Here is a 23,574-nt window from a genome sequence, read left to right as displayed (position 1 = left end):
TATGATTTGACTGAGCAAAAAAATCTTTGTCAACATAAATGCATACTTCATAGAAGATGACTACATTCTCACTAATCACCCTAAGGAAATAGTTCTTGAAGTGAAGACCATAGACGTAGAGTGTATAATCCAATTTCTAAAACATAGGGATAGTTTAAGGGGTTTCTTCATAAATTAAAGAGAAGGCTTGGAGCAGAGCTCTACAAAGTGATATCCAAGGATCATAATATAATGGCTAGTTTAGGATATAGGTTTTGTGACAATTAGATCAATGAAAGGGCATTGTAGGTTACCAATGTGTTTATTTAAAGAAGAAATTTTATTTTCATTTTCAGGTTTTGTTATTGGGTTTGAATATGATACTATGAAGGCATGATACCAAGAAACCTTATAACCAATCAACTAATGTCATAAAAGTGGTAACCAATCAGGTGATAGTTGTCAAATACACCACTGGGTTGATTGGTCAAAGCTCTTCCAATATCATGTCATCCCGGCATCATAGATTTACTCATTTTCATTACATTTTAAACATCAATGATTTTGTCAAATTAACAAATTTCATTATTTATTTTGCAAAATGTCATTTAAATTTAGAAACAAAATGGTTTTTGGCAATTATACATGGCACAAAATATGAACCAGTACTCTTGTAGTATTAGTTAAGAAAATATTGCTATTTTTTTAATAGTCTCTCCAAATTCAAATTAGCATTACTCCTTACATGTAGCTACTCAAAATCCCTTAAATTTATTTGATTACCATAAGCTATAATTTCTTGGTATAAAAGCTAAGGTTGCAATTGAATCAAACTCTAACCGAATTATTTTGGGCTCAAGTTCAATTAGGGTCATTGGAATTTGTTTCTAATTGAGTTCCAATCGATTTCAAACCTTGAGGTAAGCTTGATTAGTTATTCAAGCTTGAGCTCAACCAATAGAAACTTTGGCTCAAAAGCTCATGAGGTTGGCTCAATTAACACACACATACATACATGCATACATACACATGTATTATAGAATATAAAAATATATTTGATAATATATTATAAAAATATATTTTTGTGTAAAATATATTTTTATATTTTATATATAATTTAAGAATATACTATGTATTACAATATATATATATATAATATAAATATATATTCATTTTCAAGTTTTTGATCTAAACTTGAGCTCGAATTCAACCCTATTAGTACCGTAGTCAAGCCAAGCCAAGACATTGCAAAGTTCGGCTCGACTCGACTCAATTGCACCCCTAATAAAAACTACAAGATTGGAACCTTGGTGCTAGACCAAAAGTCAACAAATCACCCATTAACTTTATACTTTGTCTTAGTGGATGTTTGTTAAACATTGGAGTGGTGAACTATCTATTTCAGACCTCAATGGACGGTTTTGGGGTCTAAGGGTCTGCTCGTTTGCTCTAAAGTCTAACATCTGAAAGTGCAATAATTACATTGAGGTATATTGGTATTGGTGAACTTTTCTTTCCTTTGAACTCTGAATGCAGAGAATGTTGTTTGAATTCTAAATTCTGGAAATTATCAAATATCCATTTTTACCCCATATATGAGAGTTTTTGTTTATCTTTTTGAGGGCATCGTTGAAAAACAAAAAGTTGTATGATTGCACTTTAAGAGATAAGAGATAAGAGAAAACGAACAGGCCCTAAAACCATATTGGGATCCATGACCAATTCCTAAGTTAACTGGTATGACCATCTAGTCCAGTCCGATTTTCTCAAAATCATGGTTGGAAAAGTTTTTGGTTGGTTGTAGAGACTTAGGGATTGAATCCTACCTTCATCAGGATTATTAATTAAATATGCATTATAAGAACAAAAAGAGATGGATCTATATTTGATCCAGTTATAAACAGAATGAACTTATATTTTCCTTCATTGAATTAGACTCCAATGAACAAATATGAATCCAATAATCAATTCGTACAAATGAATACTCTCCCTTCATTCGAATTCGATTCAATATCGGATGGATATTAAAAATCAATGTTTGAATTCGAATACTTTATTTGATTTAAATTTGACGGATTAATTGTTTTAGGTAATTAATAAATATATCAAATAAATATTTTAATTATTATACATATATTATATAAAATATTTAAATATTTTATATATTATATATAAGAATTAAATAATCGATCAAATTCAAATATTTATCAAATCGAATAAGGTTGTATCCGAATTTGACAAACATAAAAGTTGGAGACTTCAAAACAACAATTTGAGTACTCATTGGGGTAATCCACACCGCCTTGAAGAGCATTTCACATTGCTAAAAGCCTAAAATATAAAGAAGCTAAGAATAAGAACATTTCCTTGTCATAATAGTTCTAGAGTCTGAGATCACAAAATCACAACGAAGTGTACTATTAAAACAAATTTACAGCTTCCCATTCAACAAATAGTACATATAAGTGACCAATAGACCAAGTAATAAACTGTCATGCACACCAACACCACAACTATCACTGCAGGAACCACTGTTGTCGGATGTGGAGATGGGAGAAATCATGGATGGTAAATTGTGTTAGCTACAAGCGTTAGCAACAAGTACTGGCCGATGGATCAGGCTGTGGAGGCTTTTGTTTGAAGATGTTTCTTTTCACGCCTGTTGAACCCTCTGCCAAGAGACTCGGTGTATCCAATATCTGCATATCACCACAACCGTCATCACAGGCTATAAATTCCACCTACTCGCCTGTTAAACTAAGGAAAAAAGTCATGCATATTCTTCAAACTCTAGCAGCAAGGTAGTCTATGGCACTAGTTCAATTTTGAAGCATGATTGTTTGATGAGGAAGTGCAATTATCTATTTATTCGGTGCAAACATTAAGGCCTAATTTGGAGTATGAATAGAATATGAAATTAAAACAGATTTTATTAAATAACATGAATATGATGTATTTTGGCTGTTTTGCATGGTCAGGCAGAAATAGGCTAACCATTGTTGCCTGACTTGAATTGAACAAAACTGGATGTCATTGGGACAGGGTTTTAATGCTTAACCGTCCCACTGACAAATTCTGACCATGGAAACCACCAAAGTGCCAACAGGTACGGGTGCAACTTGGGTTGGCCCTAGCTCATTCAAATTTTGACAAAAGCCCGACCCAAGCCTGCCTAAGTTGCACCCCAACTAATAGGACCCAAAAAGGTAACCTGCCCACTGGTTCAATTCTCTGGCTTGGTTCCAGTCTGACAACATCAATCCAAACAGAACCCCTTATCCTGAAGCAAGCAAAAGAACAAAGACATAACAAGATCTGAAGCAAGTATAAAAAATTATTCCCAAGGCCCCTGGAGGTTAAGGTTTAATCCAAGGTTCAAAGTATCGACACGTATCGGCCGATACGTATCATTCCAGCACCTCACCAATACGCCCCTACAGTGGGTGTATCGGTGGTCTGACCGGTTCAGGGTGTGGCGAAGACCTAAACCGGCTCCCCTGAACCAGTTGGCAAAAAAAAACCACCAAAAGGAGTATCGATTCACCCGATACACCCATACCGGCATATCGGGCGTTTCGATATTTTGAACCTTGGTTTAATCAAATCATCAGAGAGGCAAGATCCTAGTCTTTTAGGTTGATCCTATTGTTCAGCAGGACTCAGATCTTCTGACCTAATTGCTGTGGGGCTTGCTGGGGGAGAGGATCAGGAGATACCATATCATTGTAATGCAGCACTTACATAGGGACCATTATTTGTATGGCTTTTGCTTTGTCTGTTTTTTACCCCTTTTTGAAGGTTTTCCTAGTAGTTTTTTGTTGGGTACCAGCTTTGAGTTCTGTTGTTCTTGTTTGCTGTCCTTGAAAGTAAAGGTTTGTATTCAATTCCATTAATGAAATGATGTTCAGCATAATTAAATTGATCAAGAACATCTATAAATTCTAGAATAATCAGGAAGATTTATAGATGTTCTTGATCAAGTTTTAAAGGCAAATTCTAGAAATTGCATGTTTATGCAATCATGGAAAAAAGAGACAAAAGAAGTTTGCATTGCACATACCTTCAAAACAAGCTCCTCAAAGCATTGCTCAACATTAACTCTTGTTTTAGCACTACATTCAAGAAAGAGGCACCCATATTCTCTAGCAAATTCAGTTCCCTCTTTCTTTGTGACGACCCTTTCACTTTCCTGGTAAAAAAATATGCACATGAAACAAAAGAAAGTTGCTTATAGTTCCTTTCTTTGGTATCAATCAAAGAATTCTTGTTATGAACTTGCCCCTCAAAGGCTCAGTAAAAACATAAGGATCAGTATATCTTATGAAGTACCTTATCTACTTTATTTCCAACCAGCATCTTGATGCAATCTTGATTGGTTGAATAGAGGTCAATTTCCTTTGCCCACACATCAGAAAGGTTTGTGAATGTTTCTCGCCGTGTCACATCATAAACTGTGGTTGCCAAGAAAAGAACACAGTTACAGGTTTTTGCACAAGAATTTTTTAATTTCAATAATGTATATACTTACACAAATTGGTTGATTTAAAAAGACAACAATAAAAGTTGTAGATATAGAAGATGCAGTGTTGGGAATACATGCAAAAGGGTTACCTCTAAAGATCAAATAGAGAAACCTCTTCGCATCTAGATAGATAGAATTGAAGGATGGACACTTGATATCAATTTATGGACTTAATCTTATGCTTTCGGTGCAATCATCAGATTCAAACATTGGGAAATTCAACACCATTTGTTCTCTCTTCATGGAAACAGAATTAGGCTTTATTTCTATAGAATCAAATACTAGAGGAAGGGATGTCAATGGATTGGGTCCGGCATGTTATTTTTGCTAAGCCCTAACCTGAATCAACCTCACCAAATAGAATGGGACACCAAAGCCGACCTGCTCCTCCCATAAATGGTACCCTTACACTAAGTGAAGGCTATATTTGCAAATGTTTCAATGCTACCAATGCAAACAACCCACACCAAACCCAACCTGAAACCCAAGGTAAGTTTACCATTTAAACCAATCCACTGACATCCGTAACTAGAGGGTTTACAAAAGTCAAAGCAATTGGAAAAGAAACATCAATATAAGCTTCAAGCTCGCTGTTTCTCCATATACAGACTTCACTTAAAACCCTCTGAGATCATCAAATAAAATATGTGGTTTAAATAACGGAAATCAACTGATAGAAAGCCCATTATTTATGTTTATTTCCACCATGTTATCCAGAACCAAGAGTCTATGTGAAATATCATATAAGGTTGAAAACATTGCATTACTAAGGATGATAATCAGATTACAAATTAAATAGAGAAATGTAAGATACTCTTGTAAAGATAAATACTCAATCTAAATTCTATCCTAAATTATCTTGACCTATCTCAAACTCTCCATCTCATCCTTATCATAATAACAACTTGATCTTATCTCAAATTTCCTAACACATGGGGATCACAGATCTGCATGTGTTTGACAAAACTGCTGCAATGTGCAGATGTCTCTGTAGTGAGAATGGGCTGAATCCTTAGTGGTTTTATTCCTTTTAAGTTATGTTTAAGTTTATGCTCTTTTAGTTATGGGCCTTTTCTTTGTTTGTTTTATTAATTCTTTAGTGTCGGCTGCCCTATTAAGGGCATCTAAGGAACTGTACTCCATTTTTAGATTTAGAAATAAAAGACAGCTTGAGGGGATTAGAGAAGGGATCAAAGATCTTTTCTACTCTCTTCCTCTCTTCTTCTTCTTCCACAAGCTCTTGCTGAAATCTTTTCTTTTCTATATTTTTCTGAACTACTGCAGGTGTATTTCACAACTTGGTATCAGAGCAGGTTCTCACCTTCAACATCTTTCTCCTTTCTTAGCCCATACACAGTGTGTATGAAAAACTGATTGGCTGATCAATTAGCAGCTTATGTAGCCCAGTTTGGAGGGTTTTTGGAGAGGTTTTGTAGAGACTTTCATCCTTAGTTGAAGCCCAAGGCAGGTTCTTGGAGTTTTTTTCCCAAAAACCTTATATAACTAGAGAAATCTTGTTATAGGTCCTAGAGACATTTTGAAGCTGGCACTTGGGGATCAAAGGGGAGCTGTTTGGTTTCTATGAAGGGCTGTTTATGTTGGATAGAGTTCTGAAACCTTTGGTAGGAGTGACTGAGCTTTCTCTCCTTCTCTCATCCTGGCAAGTCCTGTGAAACCCTAGTTTTGGGTGATTGAAGAGCAATTCTTTGCTTGAAATAGCAAATCCAGCCTACTAAATCCTTAATTTGATTTCCGTTTGCATTCATTCATTCAATGAAGCAAACTAGAGGAGAAACCAAATATTCCACAAATTCTAGGTTTGGACATGGGGGTCTATGGAGACTTTGTTAAGGGTAGTGACCACTGTGAAGTTGGATGGAACCAATTATTTATCCTGATCTCAATCAATTAAAATGTGTGTGTACTAGAAAGAAATGGGGGTACATTACTGGGAGCAAGAAAAAACCAAAGGAGGACGACCCTACCTATGAAAGTGGATGCAGGAAAATTACTTAGCAGTGGTCGAATAATCAGTAATCATTTGGACTCTACTGCTACAACATCTAGTTCATCAGAGACCATTCCTTCCTCTACATATGCACACTCAGGTATTCATGCCACAACAAATCATGCTTCTATCTTAGGTACTTATAAAATCCCTTGGAAAATTGATTATGGTGCCTCTAACCACATGACTAGTGCTTCACACTTGTTCACCTCTTACCAGCTTCTTTCTAGTCGGGACAAAATATCCCTTGTTAATAGCTCTCTTGCCCCTATTACAGGAAAGGGAGGCATCAAGACCTCACATGCCTTGACCTTATCATTTGTTCTTTATGTGTTTAAACTTAACACCAATTTGCTTTTAGTTAGTAATTTAACTAAATCCTTGAATTGTAGTTTGACCTTTTATCATTTATGTTGTGTTTTTGAAGACATGAAATCTCAGAAAGTGATTGAGAGTGACCATGAGGTGAATGGGATATATCTGTTAGACATGCTTGAGCAAAGCCAAGTACAACCTCAAAGAGCTACTTTTGTTTCAAAGTCCACTAGTTGTGTTATGTTATGTCATTATTGTTTAGGCCATTTATCCTTTTCTTCATTGAATCAATTGTTTCTAGAACTATTTAAAGGAATAAGTTTGTCAAGTCTACATTGTGAGTTCTCAAAGCATTGTAAGAACACTTATCCTACAAGCAATAAAAGATTGACTATTCCTTTTAATATTGTTCACTCCGATTTGTGGAGGCCTTACCATTTACCTTGTATGGGTGGACATAAATATTTTATCCTATTTATTGATGATTTTTTCACGATATACCCGAATCTACTTTATGCGCTCTCGTGCTTAAGAGCCTAAACTTGTGCAACAATTCCATGAATATATCCTAACTCAATTTGATACTTGCATCAAAATATTCCATTCAGACAATGGCAATGCTAGGGAATATTTTGAGAAGGACCTTACCTCCTATTTTGAAAATTTTGGGGTTGTTCATCAGAGTTCTTGTGCCCATACTCTACAACAAAATGTAGTAGTAGAGAGGAAAAATAGACATATAGTGTAACTTGCAAGGAGTAATCTTTTTTTACCTGTGTTCCTGTGAAATTTCGGGGTGATGCAGTTTTAACAACCAAGTTATCTTATTAACCGTATCTTCCCAAGTCTTGTGGATAAAGTGTTTGTGCAACAATTCCACGAATGTATCCTCACTCAATTTGATACTTGCATCAAAATATTTCGATCAAACAATGCTAAGAAATATTTTGATAACCTATCCTATTTTGAAAAATTTGGGGTTGTTCATCAGAGTTCTTGTGCGCATACTCTACAGCAAAATGGAATAGCAGAGAGGAAAAATAAACATATTGTGGAAGTTGCAAGGAGTATTCTTTTTGCTACCCATGTTCCTGTGAAATTTTGGAGTGATGTAGTTTTAACAACCACTTATCTTATTAATCCTATGCCTTCCCGAGTCTTGGAGATAAAATCCTCTTTTGGTGTCCTCTTTCCCAATGTTGAGGTATTCTTCATTCCTCTTTGTGTCTTTGGTTGCACTTGTTATGTCCACATTCCTAGTTCCAAGAGACATAAGTTTGAACCCAAGGCTCAGAAGTGTATCTTCCTTGGTTATGCCTACACACAAAAAGGGTATTGTTGTTTTGATCCCATTAGTGGTTCTCGATTTGTTTCCATGGATGTCACCTTTGCAGAATCAATTCCCTTTTATAGTCATCCTTTTGAGGGGAAGAATTCTGAACTATTTTCTTCATCCCTTCCTTTGCCAGCTCCGGTTGAGTCTTGTGTTTAGCCTTCCATAGTTATTCCCACTCTCATGGAAGGTTCCTCTCCTTCTAGATCTCCTATTCCTGTTCCTCCCCCTCCTACTAGTCCTCCTATTTTTACCACTCATCCTAGTCTCCAGAGGTGGTACCAGCGGCAAAGATTAAGGTAGACACAAGTTGTTCCTACATCTCTAGTTAGTTAAGTCTCAAGCACTTCTGATCATTGAAGAGAGGATACGTCTGACACCTCTACCACCAACACCCCCATTTCCAGACCTTGATATTCCCATTATTGTGAGAAAAGGTAAGCAGAAATGTATGGCTTATTGTATTTCCAAACATCTTTCTTACGGCCCATTGTCTCCATTCTACTATTCCTTTCTAGCCTCCATTTCCTCTCAACCAATCCCAACGTCAATAATCGAAACCCTAGCCAAACCAAAACGGGGAGATGCTATGAGGGCTGAAATAGAAGCACTCTATAAAAATAATACCTGGAACATAATTGACTTACCAGCTGGAAAGGAACCAATTTGGTGTAAGTGGGTTTACACTATAAAGTATCATGTTGACGGATCGACTAGATTAGAAAACACCAACACTAGTAATGGATGGAAGCATATATCCTTTTGCAAAGTCCATTGAAAAACCCGAGTGAGGATGTCCAAGAGAGATGGTTTCAGCCACAAAATCTTGTAGAGAAGAGGTGTTCTAGTCAGTCCCGAAAAACCAGAAGAAACGAAGGCTGAGCAGTGACAAAAGGACCAAATTTCAAGCTATGGTAAAAGAAGTTCCTATTGTTGTCATGTTGGGTCATGGATGAAGCAAATACAAGACAAGAGATGGACAACTGATGATCAATGACCAAGAGCAAACAGAAATTTGTAAGGTTTTGGCATAACAATGACAAAGAAATAAAGCTTGAGAGCAACAACAAGCAAATCACCACAATGGCTCTGCATCCTTGCCTGATAGATCAGGAGCCATCATCGTGAACTAAAAACAACGAACACAAACATGAACATGATGATGAGAGGAACAAGCATTGATAGAGAGAAAGTGCTTGCAGACTAAGGAGAAGGAAAGATAGGAAGAACGATGGATGACTAAGAGCTTGAGTCCAATTTAGTTTTAAGAGGTGTGTTGTGCAGAAGTTGATAGAGGGGCAACAAAGAGGAGAATGGCATCTAATATTGGGTCTTTGATGGTGAGACCTCTTCCAATCGATCAGACATCCGCTGATAGATGTGTCTTCTGCAAACAGAGCCCTATGAGACCAAATTGAACAAGAGTATGAGAATGAAACTGTAAAAGAAGTAGAGGAGATCCATGAAGAAGAGATGGATCATTGCCAAAGCTCCAAATTTGTTGCAGGGTGACTCTGTTCAAGTAGTGATATTCCCAGGAAGGAATGACAATGGTTTATAATGCAGATTATTGTTCTACCAGAGATGGCAATTTGAGAGAGATATGTTCAGGCCGGTGCTGGTGCTATGCTGTAAGAGTCTAAGAAAGAGTAGAAACTAGTTAAAAAGTTGGAAAGTCGTTGTTGTCTTTGCAGATGCAGAGGAGAGCATTGGTGGGTGTCGCACACAGATGAGGATGAGTAAAAGAGTTAGATATGGAGATAACTATTTTAAGTATAAACACAAAATAAATTTAAGATATGGAAATAAATAAATGAATAGAGCTAAGTATGAAACTACACACGACGGGTGGCAAAGATGCAGGTCACCCACTGGAAACATGGGAAGAACTTTGAGAGAACTCTAGTTTGATAAACCTCCTCCAGCTCTGATACCATGTGAAATATCAGAGAAGGTTGAAAATATCGCATTACTAAGATAATCAGATTATTACAACTTAAACAGAGAAGTGTAAGAGACTCTTGTATAGATAAAAAAATATCTAAATTCTATCCTAAATTATCTTGGGCCACCTCAAACTCTCCATCTCATCCTTATCATAATAACAACTTTTTTTTTGTTAGAACCATAATTGATCTTATCCCAAATCTCCTAACAGTTTTATATGGTTTTCCAACAAAACAAAATAAGAGCCACTAGGTGTCCTGTTTAGCATTTTGATTCATATAGTTACGACAAATCAGCATTCAAATAGAGTCAATAGACACATCGATACTTTGAACCATCCCTGATTCACTAGACACATGTTATGTATTATGATAAACTTAGAAAATCTCAAATGGCTTATGGCTGTAAGGAGTTATAATGTAATTACTATTTATGAAATATATAACACTACAAAAAGAAAAACAACAGAGAAAATGGCAACCATTTTCCAATTTATGTATGCAGAAAACATCATAAACAAAAAAAAATGGTCATGAAATGCAGTTTTGACATAAAAAACAAATGAAAGGAAAAACAATGCAAATGATATAAAAAATAATGAGAAGAATAATAATTACAATATAAATTACATTATCCACAGGTACAAGAAATATCAAGGAACAGAAAATAATGTACCCATTATGATCCCTTGTGCTCCTCTATAGTATGAGCTTGTTAATGTTCTGAATCTCTCCTGACCAGCTGGACAATGAAATTACAGATAAACCTGTTTAGTTATATTGTGGAAAATAATATCTGATGGCTCCAGATGAAGGCTGGGTGAAAATGACCAACAGGAAAATTTGTCATTATTGTCACTAGAAAAGAAAAACAAGAAAGCAACATCATCAAGTAAGTGGTAGTTCAGATTCTGGTATTTGATAAAGAAACTTTATATGTATAACTCAGAGATTAGGAAAGAAATAAGAGAAATATTTGGTCATAGGCCACAACTGTCAAATGTGTCTTGCACCATTGTTGTTAGGCTCTAAGTTGAGGCTGGGTGACAATGGAGTGCCTTGTCTCCTGGGCATCGATCATGATTATTTATATAAAAGATCTTGTTTTTAGTTTGTTTTGTCTCCCTATTCTTTTATGATTATCTTGTTTCTCTAGTTAGTGTAGCAACTAGAAAAACAATAAAAGTGTAGTGAACAAATATGAGAAAATCAAACATTAAAGGCAAATAAAAACAACATTTCATAGGCCTACAAAAAACTAGGGGATGAATCTCTATTATGTTAATATAAGATGGATATATAGAAACAACGTGTATGTATTTATTAAGTGAAACATCACATATCATATCGTATCATTGGCTTAACGATATGCCCCTACAGGGGTCATATCAGGGTATGACCTGGTTCAGGGGGTAGACCAGCCTTAGACCGACCCCTCTGAACCAGTTTCAAAGAAAAAAAAAAGGTGGGCGAGCTTCAATAAAGGCTGATACACCCCTACCGGCATATCGGCCTGTATCGATATTTTAAACCTTGATAGTAATATATATGCTTTTGCAAACCAAGATCAATAACTCATATCAACCATCCACTGGTGGGAATTTTATAGTCATCTAGTTGAAGACACTTTAAAATATTGTTTCCAACTGCAGGAGGGGTGGATCGCTTCACAATGACTGTAGCCTTCATCCATTCTTCAAGTGATCCAACATTCCTAGATATATCCCTAAATTGGGACCCATTATTTGGCTATGTCAAATTCACCAATTCCTTGATGGGTTTAGTAACATTATCCAGTCTAAGATCTTCCATAAAAATTGAAAATGTTACAAATCATAAAATTTAAGGGTACTCTAGAGAAGGGTCTAGTTCAGCACCTGTCCATAAAAACACCCACATATGTACTTTGAGTCAATTTCTCTAGCAATAAAGACGTTTCCCCTTCTCACATGGCAGTTCTATGTGTGCCAATCTGCTCATGCTAGTTATCCAAACTGCCGTTTGACTGGGAGCAAATTTAGGACTACTTATTGACAACGTCATGCTTTGGTGGGCTTCTGACCCCCTTCATATTCATATTAATGCAATACTTTCACTTATCAAAAAACAAAAATAATAATAATGCCATGCTCCATGCTAGTGGTTCTAAACTAGTAGCCTACAATGCTTAACAATTTCTTCTTTTTGTCTTCCATATGTGATCATTTTTTACCACTTAACAGCATAATATAAATCCTTTGTACCAAATGTCAATTCCCAAAGATATAGCTGCAAAATCAGATAATTTTTCTTCTCCAAGCACTAGAGACACTAGTAGTTACTTTGGAAAAATGATATATACACAATATTGATCGAGATGATACTGATGATTGCAAATAACTCTATAAATGAAAAAAAAAATAATGCTAAGAAACATGCAAGAAGAAAAACATTACCTGTATCCCATATTGCAAGCTTCAACCTTTTCCCACCAAGGTTGACTAGTTTCACCTTGAAGTCCACACCTACAGACCAAAAGAGGAAAGGAAATGCAAATTAGGTGATAATGGAAACAAACAGAAGCAGTTACTAGTATACATGAAAGTAGTCAACTGAAAAAGAAATCCTTCTAGTGCTTAACAAAATACAAGAAAGCGTGTCTTCTACTTTCCGTTGAGGCAAAGGAATTTCTACGAATCTGCTTTGAAAATATCAATCCAAAAGGGCAGATGATTAAAAGATTCATCTCCACATGCTGACTTTTATTATAAATATGGAACATATAAACTTTTCAACCATCTTCATCCATTGTGAAACTAGTAAGACAATTTTGACCTTTTTCTTGCCAAAGTGAAAGTAAAACCTTGGGTGGCTGACAAGCAAGCTAATGCAGGTCCTAGTCTGATAGAAATATCCAGTCCATCCATCCCAACAGGCCAACACCATGTATAGCTGGGACCGATATCGGATAATGATCCTTGTATGTGGACTGGGATTTTTCCATGGAATGTAGGGGGGTTCCAGTCACAATGAAGAGAGAATAGGGTGATTCAGAAGGTTGAGGTAAAATCCTAAGAAGCACCTTACAAGATCTTCATTGCAGGATCTAGGAGGAAAGAATTTCGTAAGTAGTCACTAGTAAAGTATAACCTACCATATAACAGTATTAATGTTTCTATACACATTGAGCTCTTGTCACTGAGGAGTTCAATGGTGTAAACCATATTGAGATTATTTGAAGTTTGAAACTTTCCCTGGATGGTTGACTCATCTGTGCACCATCCTTCACCAAATAAGAAAAATAACTTTCCAGTAACTTATCACTTGACAAAGATAATCGGAACATCAAGAAAGTAAATTTATCAAGTCTTGGGACCATGCTCATTGACATCCCAACTCTCTTTCAACTTATGGAATGTGCTCTTGATAGATAAAACTTAAAAGTACGAGTAATATCAGATGTGGTATTGAAGGGTTTAATATGTATTCATGACAACGAGGAATTTAAAAGTTGAATTTGTCACAAGTCTGGATTCCTCATGTAAATCTCAATGCCAAACTGCCATCAGTCTTAATTACATTCCTCACATAAGGGGAGAAAACTTTTCCTCTACTACAGGAGAAGTTTCTCAAGCACATCAAGTTGTCTAGATGAATCCGGATAATTGATTTTTACTCTTCGTAATACGAATAAAAATTAACTAGTTGCAAGAATATGTAGAAGAGACTACTTCAGCTACTTTTTGATAGATAGATAGATGACTACTTTAGCTACTTAATCTTCAAAATTTAAACCATTTAAGACTTAATACCTTTTAAAACAGAACCTCCTAACACTTATACATGAGTAACAAGTTCTGTGCTTGATCTGCACTTCTAGATTTATAACGCTGGAACTTAGAAATTCCAGCCAATGAAAAATCATAATTTTTTTTTTCATTTCCTTCACCCACTCAGAAAAAAAAAAAAAAAAAAAGCTACACTGCAGTATCTTTTAATAAATATCCAACGAAAAGAAATAAAATACCATATAAACATTAAAAAAGAACAAAAGAAGATTCCATTATGGAAAGAGAAAATGGCTCAGGGCAAAACTCACCAATCGTGGGAGAGAGATCTTCGAAGGTATCGGAAGTGAAACTCAAAAGAAGACTGCTCTTCCCAACTCCAGAGTCTCCAATCAATAACAACTTGAACAAATAATCAAATTCAGGTTGACTCGTTGACAAATCCATCGAGTTCTCCCCTGAAACAATCCTAAAACAAATCTCAACTAAATTATACAATATGAGCAAATCACAATAAAATCCTCACAAGAACAGAAAAATCAAAATGCTTATCAATCTCGGGGAAACAATGAGAAAAAATCAGAGATCATTATATTCGTGTACCTGTTATATTTCGAATCTGTATAAATTTGAAGATGAAGGAACTCAGATCTCAAGAGATGTAAAAGAGAGATACATCGAAGAAAGATAAGAAGTAAATAAAGCAGGAGCACAAGAAAGAGAGGTTGCAGACAGGCAAAGAAAGCTTCAAAAAGTCCTCTCAGCTGTTCCTGTTAACCAAAGAAGAATCAAGAATCTGGTCTTCCGTCTTCCGCCTTCCGCCTTCCGCCTTCCGCCAATTGTTTGTTAAATTACTCCAGTTTGGTACTTCAGGAACTATCCTATTACAATGTTCCATGACGCACTGACCGTTAATCTGGAAATCGGACGGTTCATAAATGGAGTCTGACCTTTCTTGATGACTTACAGTACAGGTCGCGCCACTGACAAAACGCGTAATATTCTGCCACGTGGAGGTTACATATTGCTTGACTTAGTTGCCAGGTGACAAAAGGGAAAGGTTGTGAGATTAAGAAACAAGTGGAGACCAGGTCATAAGCCACGTGTAAAGTTTTAAGTAGTTAAATGCGGTTAGATGCGGACAGCCTGCCAGCCTGGCACTTACCAAGCAAATGTGGGATCCGGCGGGCCCACCCAAAACTATTGAACAACCTGGGGCGCCACAGCGGCCACAGGCGGTGGCATCCTCATTTGATCACGACAGGAAACCGTTGGATTGGAATGTAACGAATGTTTTACTTTTTCTGAACTGAAGCCCGTAAGGTAGCCAATTAAACATCTCTCTTGCGCATCTCATCACTCATCACAGTCATCACTATGCAAGTCAACCCAACCGACATGGGATGGGATCTTCACACATAGGGATGTCAACGGTCGAGCTCGGCACGGGTTTGCCTCAATTCTAAATTTCTAATCCGAGCCTCCATCACTCTAATCCGAAACCGATCCGACCGTATAGAGTTTAACTCGTTTCTAACCCGATTTGATCCGTATAGTTTTGAATGTATTTTTTAATACATTTTGAAGATCTAAAATATATTAATTTAAATAAAAAAATTGTTTTATAGATTCTAAGGTGTTATTTTTCCATTTTAAGAAAAAATGAAGAGAATCAAAATCAAGGTATAACTACATTAAAAACTTTAAGCCTATATAGTTATAAGTTAAAAAATTATAAGAATACTTGATACATATGCAAAGTATCATAACCCAATGGGGTGGGTCAGCCAAAACCTGAACCCAATCTAACTCGGGTCAAAGAATCAAAACCCTAACCCGATCCTAAACCAAATATACTTTACCCTAATCTGATCCTATAGGATTGGGTCAGGCGAGTTTACCATTTAACCCAATCCATTGACATCCCTACTCACACAGAGCCCGCCCCACAACCCATCCCCTCTGTGAATAGGGAACATGGGTGTCGTTCGCAGCTTGGCACGATTCGGCATGACGGACTGTGAGCCATGTCAGGCACAATTGTATGGGTTGTGTCAGGCTTAGGATTTTAGATCCATGGGCCAATATGATTGAGCGAGTTGTGCTGCCCATGGCCCGCATGCTGACATGACCCATATATATTTATATATTATAAATATATATATATAATATGTATATTATACATATATATAATAAATATATAATATACTAGTATATATAATTTTATTTTATTATTACATATATAAACAATTGTATACATTAAAATTTATATAAAATAAAATTTTAAAATATTTTTTAATTTTTTGTATATATTATTTAATTTATGTTAAAATTTGTATTATTTTTTCAAAAATTTTAAAAACATGGAACTGTATTGCTAAATACATACAAAATGCATACAAGGGAGCCCCATTGTATTGCTAACGTATTATTTTCTTATCTTGTAGTTCAACAATCCAAGTAATTTGAACTGCCAGCACACCTCCACTCCATTGTTCTCTGAGCGATTTTGGAGTAGTACACATGGAAATCACTACTAGCATACCTCTATTGGTTTGAAACCTCCATCTCAGGTGAATCATTCATATATTCTCCAGCATACTTCCACTGCACTCTGTTAGTTGGAAATGATCACTATGAAATGGAAATCATCACCAGGTCCATGCATCGCACTGTGTTAGACCAGCTTCACCTACTGTGGTCGCCCATTCGAGCGATCACTGTAGATGCAATGCGGGTAACACATGATGATTAAAATGGATTATATCTTTGTTATATCCATTTCATATCCGACCCATTTATGTTATTTACTATTTACAGTATTTTTTGTTTTAAAATTTTGTTTAAATTAAAAATTAATTTACCATAATTACAATAAACTATTTACTTGAAAATTTTGTTTAAATAAAATTTTATTTACCGTAATTATAGTAAACAAATTAATTATAAAAATTATTTATTTATTGAAAATAATTACATAACTTTTTTGAGTAATAAATTTATTATCAGAAAACTGTGGCATCTCTTTTGTTTGAAAATGCGGATCACTCGGAATATTAAAGTGAAACATTTCTTTACATTGGTGAAGATTCTGGGTTTAACGGGTCGGGTCATCTCACCTACACGCAATGCTGCATTGGTTAAGTTGTGAGAATCATTAAATCACATTGATTTTTTAAGCCTAAATCACACTGATTAGTTGTAATTAAATTAACATTGATCAACGTTAAATGGTGACAAATTTAATGTTAAGCTATGATAATTGATTAATATTATGTCAATGTAATTATTACACATTAACCACATAAATGTAATTAAATCACATTATAATTAACTAACGCTAAAGGGTAAAATGATTAATTAGGATAATACAAATAATATGTTAATTTAATTTTATTCATTATTACCAAACTACAGTTAGATTAAATGTACTTAGACACGGTTAATTAAATTTTTATATTAATTTAGTTTTTAATATTTAATAATTTAATTAGCTTAAAATTAATTAGTTATATTAACTTAGATAATATATTAATCTCTGACCATTTATTAAGTGATTAAGTATCTTAATCATTGATATGTTAACTTTATATTTTTCATTAATTATAATTGTAGGGGTGGTAATTTTCCCCTATAAAATTGGGGCCTTGTCCCACTCCACCCCGAACGGGGGCAAGTTTTCCCTATCTTAAATGGGGATTGGGCAAGGAGGGGTAGGGATGGGGAAAATATTTTTGCCCCAAGTTTTCCCTGATCTCGAATTTGACGGTAAATTAGTAAAATATCCCTAGATTTAATATCGAATTTTAAAATATCTCTAAGTTTTTCTCAAGTTCTTAAAATCTTATGGTCCCATAATTCCATTTATTAAGTATCCCAAATTGTTATAATCTAATTCTTAAAATACCCTCAAATTCACATAATCTTATTTGTAAAATAACCACAAATTAGATTATTTTAGGTGGTTACCCCAGGGTAAGAAAAATTTGAGGATTTTCCACCCCTGACGAGGAGTGGGGGCATCTCCCTGAACCCGCTCCAACATCGGGGACAGGATGGGGAAAACTCGAAGGTTCCCCATCCTTGACAGAGTGATGGGGAGTAGGTGCCTTGCCCTGAACCCACCCAGCATCGGGGTGGGGCGGGGAAAAACTCAAGAATTCCCTGTCCTTGATGGGGAGTGGGTTCCTTGCCCTAAAACCTTCTTGACATTAGGGACAAGGTGGGGAAAAATTCAAGGATTCCCCATCCTTGATGGGAAGTGTAGGAATGGCAATGGGGTGGGTTCGGGCCAGGGATCATATTCCCTATCTCCGACCATGATTCTGAAATTAACTCCCATCCCCATCGGGGATAAAATTTGTCCTCCATCCTCGATCCCTGACGGGGATTGGTTCCTCGTAGGGACCCGAATCCCCGAAATGTTTTTAGATAATAGTATTTTTTTAAATAAATAAAAATTATAAATTATAAATAATGTTTTAAATATGTTTTGATATATATAATATAAATAATATATATATATATATATATATATATATATATATGTGTGTGTGTGTGTGTGTGTGTGTGTGTGTGTGTGTGTGTGTGTGTACATATCAGGGTTAGGGCGGGGCGGGGACCTCAATCCCCACCCCCAACCCCGATCTGGATTCCTATTAATCCCTGTCCCCGCCCTGCCAAAACACCGGGGAAGTTGGGTTTTTATCGGAGATGGGGAAAATTGCCATCCCTAGGGAAGTGGGTGCATTGGCCTAAACCCGCTCGACACTAGGGATAGAGTGGGGATGGGGTTGAGTGTCTTCACTACAAGGTATGGACAAGGGGGGGTGACTTGTCCCAAACCCTGCACCATTGCCATTCCTATATAATTGTTAATTATTAGTGAAATTAATAAAAAGATTAACTTTTGCAATTATTTTTATTTATTTAAATTTAATCAATAATTTATTTAGAAATAATAAAAATAATAACAATTATTAAAATTGTGACAAATGATTAATAAAATTATTTATTCATATTAAATTAACAAAAAATATATTATGTGAATCAATCAACATTAAATAAAAACATGTAATTATTAAAATTTTAAATATTAACAATAACTTGAATGCTTTTTAGTTAATTAACATCAAATTTTGATTATTAATTTGTTAGTTAATTAATAGTAAATAAAATTATTCAATCTTTTAGATTTTCCCGTGCATCGCATGGGTCCCCACTAGTGTATAGTTGAGCTTGCCATGTCAGCAGCTCTCTCTTTACTTGATTATCCCAACCAAGCAATTTTAGAGGAAGTACAAGATTCCCTTTAGAAACATTAGAAGTTGCCATGTCAGCATGGCAATCTCCCTTTTTCCCCAATAATTTAGGAAGGAAAACATGCCACATTATCATCCAAATTTATCACAATTCTAACACAAATCCAAAGCCAACATGCTACTTCTATCCTTTTCTATAATTAGAAAATAACCCATTATTTTCTCCACATCCTTCCTTTCCTGAATCGTCACTGTAAAACAGGGTGCTAAAGTTGTATCTCCACACAGTGTGTTCAGTTCTGGAAAACAGGGCGGACCTATTCTCTCTTCACTCACAATTCCCACAAATCTGGAAAACAGGGCATCTTCTCGCAGAGTCGCAGTATTGGAGAAACACAAGTATGTTCCCATAGCTCATCGTTTTGGAGGAAAGGGGGGGGGGGCAATTCTCTCTAATCACAATTTTTTGTCTCCACATCGTATCTTTGAATTTCTGTCAATTTCTTTGAATCTACTGCAAACACAGGTATGTTATTTTTAATTTTTTTGTATTTTTTAATCTGTTATTTAATTTTTTTGCATTTTTAATGTGAATGAAAAATTGGTGGGTGTGAATCACACCCTGTGGCAGGGATCAATCCACACCGCACCAGAGCCCACAACTGTTCTGAATTATGGACAAATTGTGTAGACTAGACCAGTCACTGGACTAGTCCACACCCACAGTAGCATTCTATAGGCGTCCACACTTTTTGAATCCATGTATCTCATATCATGGTTTTTAAAAACGAACCGGAAATAGAACCGGCCAAGGGACTAATTTCCGATTAAGCGGTTCAACCGTCCAGTTCGAATGGTTTGACCCATGACGTCATAAATAAATTAAAAATTAAAAATATTTATAAATAATAAAAACTAGCATAAAATTAAAAAACGGAAAAAATACAGAAAAATTATAGAAAATAAAACTATCTAAATAAAAAACAATACATTACAAAGCACATAGAAAATATAAAAATAAAATACAGAAAAAAATTCAAAAAATACAAAAAAATAAAACAGAAAATACAGAAAAAAATTATAGAATGTTAAAAACTAAAATGCAAAAAATCCTTTACCTAAAATCAAGATTCACAGGGATAGATTCCCTATAAATGCTGCTCCCTAAGCTTCAACCAAGCAAAAACTTCATAACTCTATTTTTATTCAATTTCTGAAAATTCTTTAGAACTGCTCCTAGGTGTTAAAACACTCACAATCAATCTCCAAATCTTCTAGAAATCAGGCAATTCAAATAGCATTGACTAGCCTTTTCAAAATTCCATGTCATATGTTCATCATGGAACTGTATGGATTTCATCCCAAAGAATTGTAGAAACTCCTTATAATTTCAAGCAATAGAAATTCTATTCCAGCCCAACACTATTTTCTAATAATTTCAAGCAACAGAAATTTCAGTAATAAAAATTTTCATAACAAACTTGAAAATCTAAAGAGATGGAAATGCAGGTTCCAAAAACAATATTGCATCCAACCAGTGTAGAGTAGTGCAACATTCTTTTTCGGAGCTCCTCTTGACCAAAACATCAGGACCTTCTCAATAAAACAGTTACTTGAAATTCCACTGACAGTAAATAATTGAGATCCTACTCAGAGTAAACTAAGGAGGCTATCATAAACTAGATAAAAAAAGAAAGAAAAAAACCAACAACTTACACACCAAAAAAATCAGCATCCCCAATTCTTACAACTATTAGTAGATGGTTGCAAAGAATTTTAACTTGTTCACCTCACAAAAAAATTCAGAAAAAAAAAATTATACCTTTAGGTCCTTTAAGGTTTCACTTCCAAGTGCTGCTAATGATGGTGTGACAGTGGGCTTGCCGCCGGTGGGCTCGGGCTTGGCCGCGGGCAAGTTGCCACTGCAAGTGTTGCTCCAACTTGTAGAATTGCCAATGCCCAATGGTGGTGTTACTGCCATCCACTGCAAGTGTTTCTCCCCGCCCATCACTGCAAACTTGCTGGACAGCCGCTGCAAATATTAAACAACTACTATGAATAATTTACTGTTATTTTTTGAGAGTAATATAATAATGGTTTTGATAATAACATTTTCTGAAAATATTATATTTGATAGTAATTTTATTGAAATTATGGTAAATGGTTCCTATAATAAATTTTGTAACTATTAATAGTATTTGAAGAATTGCTAATTATTAACAATAATTTGGGTGAAAAATTATTTCTAAAAAAACAGTAATTAGTAATTAGTATTAAATATTGTTAATAGTTTCAAAATTATAAATAATTACTAATATTGTTAATAATTTCAGAACTATTGATGGGTCAAAAAAATTGTTTGATTCGAGCCTGGGTTGAATGGACCTAGAAGAAGGCCCATACTAGTGGGTAGACCACCAAATATAATTAACAAAACATGGACTTGGATTTGGATCTAGATCTAGATTGGGTGGTTATCCATGACCTGCCAAAAACATTGTCTTCTTCACTCGATTTTGAGCTACAGTGATTGCTCAACTGGGCAATCATAATAGAAAAACATAATGGTATCTCTAGTGTATTTTAGACAATTAAATTAACTGATATTGGACTCTCTAGGGGTTTTGAAAAGTCATGATGCTTGGTGAGTTTAAGAGAAATGTGAAAAAGTCATAGCGAGTTTTAGATAATATGCCCTTTGAAAATTGCTATAGTTTTTTAAGGTATAGTTTCAATGTTTTTAGAATGTAAAATACTCTTTATTATCTTTTTCTATTCACCTTTTTTTTTACTAATTATTTACCATAAATTCATGGAGGATACAATGAATATGACTCAAACTTGTAATTAAGTGATGCCCTTGCTTTTCTTGTGTAAAAATAGAAAAAAATAATATTCTGAAAGTCAAATAAAAAATATAGGCAATTTATTGACATTTTTTTCTCTTAAAGTTCTTTTAGCATTGTTGTGATACAATAATGCCCATTATACTACAAGTACTGTAAAAACACTATTGGGTTAGAAATATTGCACATTTAGGTTGTATATGTTACAACCAAAAGAACTCTATATGGGGTGCAACATTACAACATTATTGTTTACAAAACAGATCAATGCAATATCTATAACAGTACAACCGAATGTGCAACATTTACGCACTATAATAAATACTTTTATAGTGGATATGTAAACCTGTTTATCTACCATTGAAATTTAGCTGAATCCTCTCCATACATGGTTTCACAAGTGTACCTTCCTGATCGATGTTTCCCTTTGATTAAGTTCATTCATGTTTCCTAATTTGATAATAATAATTACTTACTTTTGTTAATATTCTAAATGATAATTTGTTTCCATGTGTTTAATCTCTTTTAAGGGAATGTTTTGTACTTCTCGAAACTTAATTTATGTTGAATGAATCTGGCTTTATCTTCTAAAAGAATAATTAATAAGAAATGATAGACATTAATTCTATGAACCTTGAGAAAAACTTATTTTAGGAAAAGTTTTAATTGAGTTTAAAAATTGTTGAAATATATGCTCATTAATTTAAGGGTAAATTGTTGAAACCACCCTTGAACTTTCTGATTGTTGCCGAAACTTCCCCTAAAGTTTGGTAATTACAATCATCTACCCTGATGTTTTGACATAGTTACAAGTAGACCCTTTATTAGAATCCTCCAACAAATGCATGAAAATGTTCAAAATACCCATGCAGTTACTATTGGGGCTGGCTTTTATAGAAAAAAAAATAATACAAACTTTATGAACAATAATAAAGAAAATTTAAAGTTGTAGATTTGCCTTTGATTAATTGATATCAAGGGCGAATTTGATTGTAATTACCAAACTACAATTGATATCAATAGTACAACCGAGTGTGCATTTGCACACTATAATAAATACTTTTATGTTGGATATGTAAACCTGTTTTTCTACCCTAGAAATTGCATTTTATGAAAGTGTTAATTTTCATGGGGAAATTTAATTGAGTCCTCTCCATACATGGTTTCACAAGTGTGCTTTTCTGATCCGGGTTTCCCTTTGATTAAGTTCAATCATGTTTCCTAATTTGATAATAGTAATTACTAATGTTTGCTAATATGCTAAATGATAATTTGTTTCCATGCGTTTAATCTCTTTTAACTTTATATGAATGTTGAATTTCTTTTAAAGGAATGCTTTGTATTTGTCGAGACTTAATTTATGTTCAATGAATTTGGCTTTATCTTCCAAAAAAATAAGCAGTAATAAATTATAGATGTTAATTCTATGAACCTTGAGAAAAACTTATTTTAGGAAAAAATTTAATTAAGTTTAAAAATTGTTGAAATATATGCTTATTAATTTAAGGGTAAATTGTTGAACCCCCTTAAACTTTCTGACCGTTGTTGAAACTTCCCCTAAAGTTTGATAATTACAATAATCTCCCCTGATGTTTTG

At 34.7% G+C, this 23,574-nt stretch overlaps 1 protein-coding gene across 2 annotated transcripts; it reads right to left on the bottom strand.

Annotated features, from left to right (window-relative positions):
• Positions 1-2,318: 2,318 nt before the first annotated feature.
• Positions 2,319-14,701, bottom strand: LOC104606728 (ras-related protein RABC1-like). Of its 2 annotated transcripts, none has more exons than XM_010272071.3 (7): positions 14,474-14,701; positions 14,182-14,339; positions 12,539-12,607; positions 10,780-10,845; positions 4,309-4,430; positions 4,040-4,168; positions 2,319-2,678 (listed from the first exon to the last, which is right to left on the bottom strand). In XM_010272071.3, exons 2-7 carry the CDS (start codon positions 14,315-14,317, stop codon positions 2,571-2,573), a joined length of 630 nt encoding a protein of 209 aa, XP_010270373.1. In that variant the 5' UTR covers positions 14,318-14,339; positions 14,474-14,701; the 3' UTR covers positions 2,319-2,570. The 2 variants fall into 2 exon arrangements, with proteins under 2 accessions (XP_010270373.1, XP_010270374.1); XM_010272072.3 differs by having other exon boundaries at positions 14,182-14,328; positions 14,474-14,694.
• Between the last annotated feature and the right edge of the window lie 8,873 nt (positions 14,702-23,574).

The sequence above is a fragment of the Nelumbo nucifera genome, chromosome 5 (assembly GCF_055504915.1).
Source record: "Nelumbo nucifera cultivar China Antique chromosome 5, China Antique-T2T, whole genome shotgun sequence".
NCBI classification, from domain to species: domain Eukaryota; kingdom Viridiplantae; phylum Streptophyta; class Magnoliopsida; order Proteales; family Nelumbonaceae; genus Nelumbo; species Nelumbo nucifera.
The sequence above is the reverse complement of the archived record's forward strand: the minus strand, read 5'-3'. Positions and strand labels throughout refer to the sequence as shown.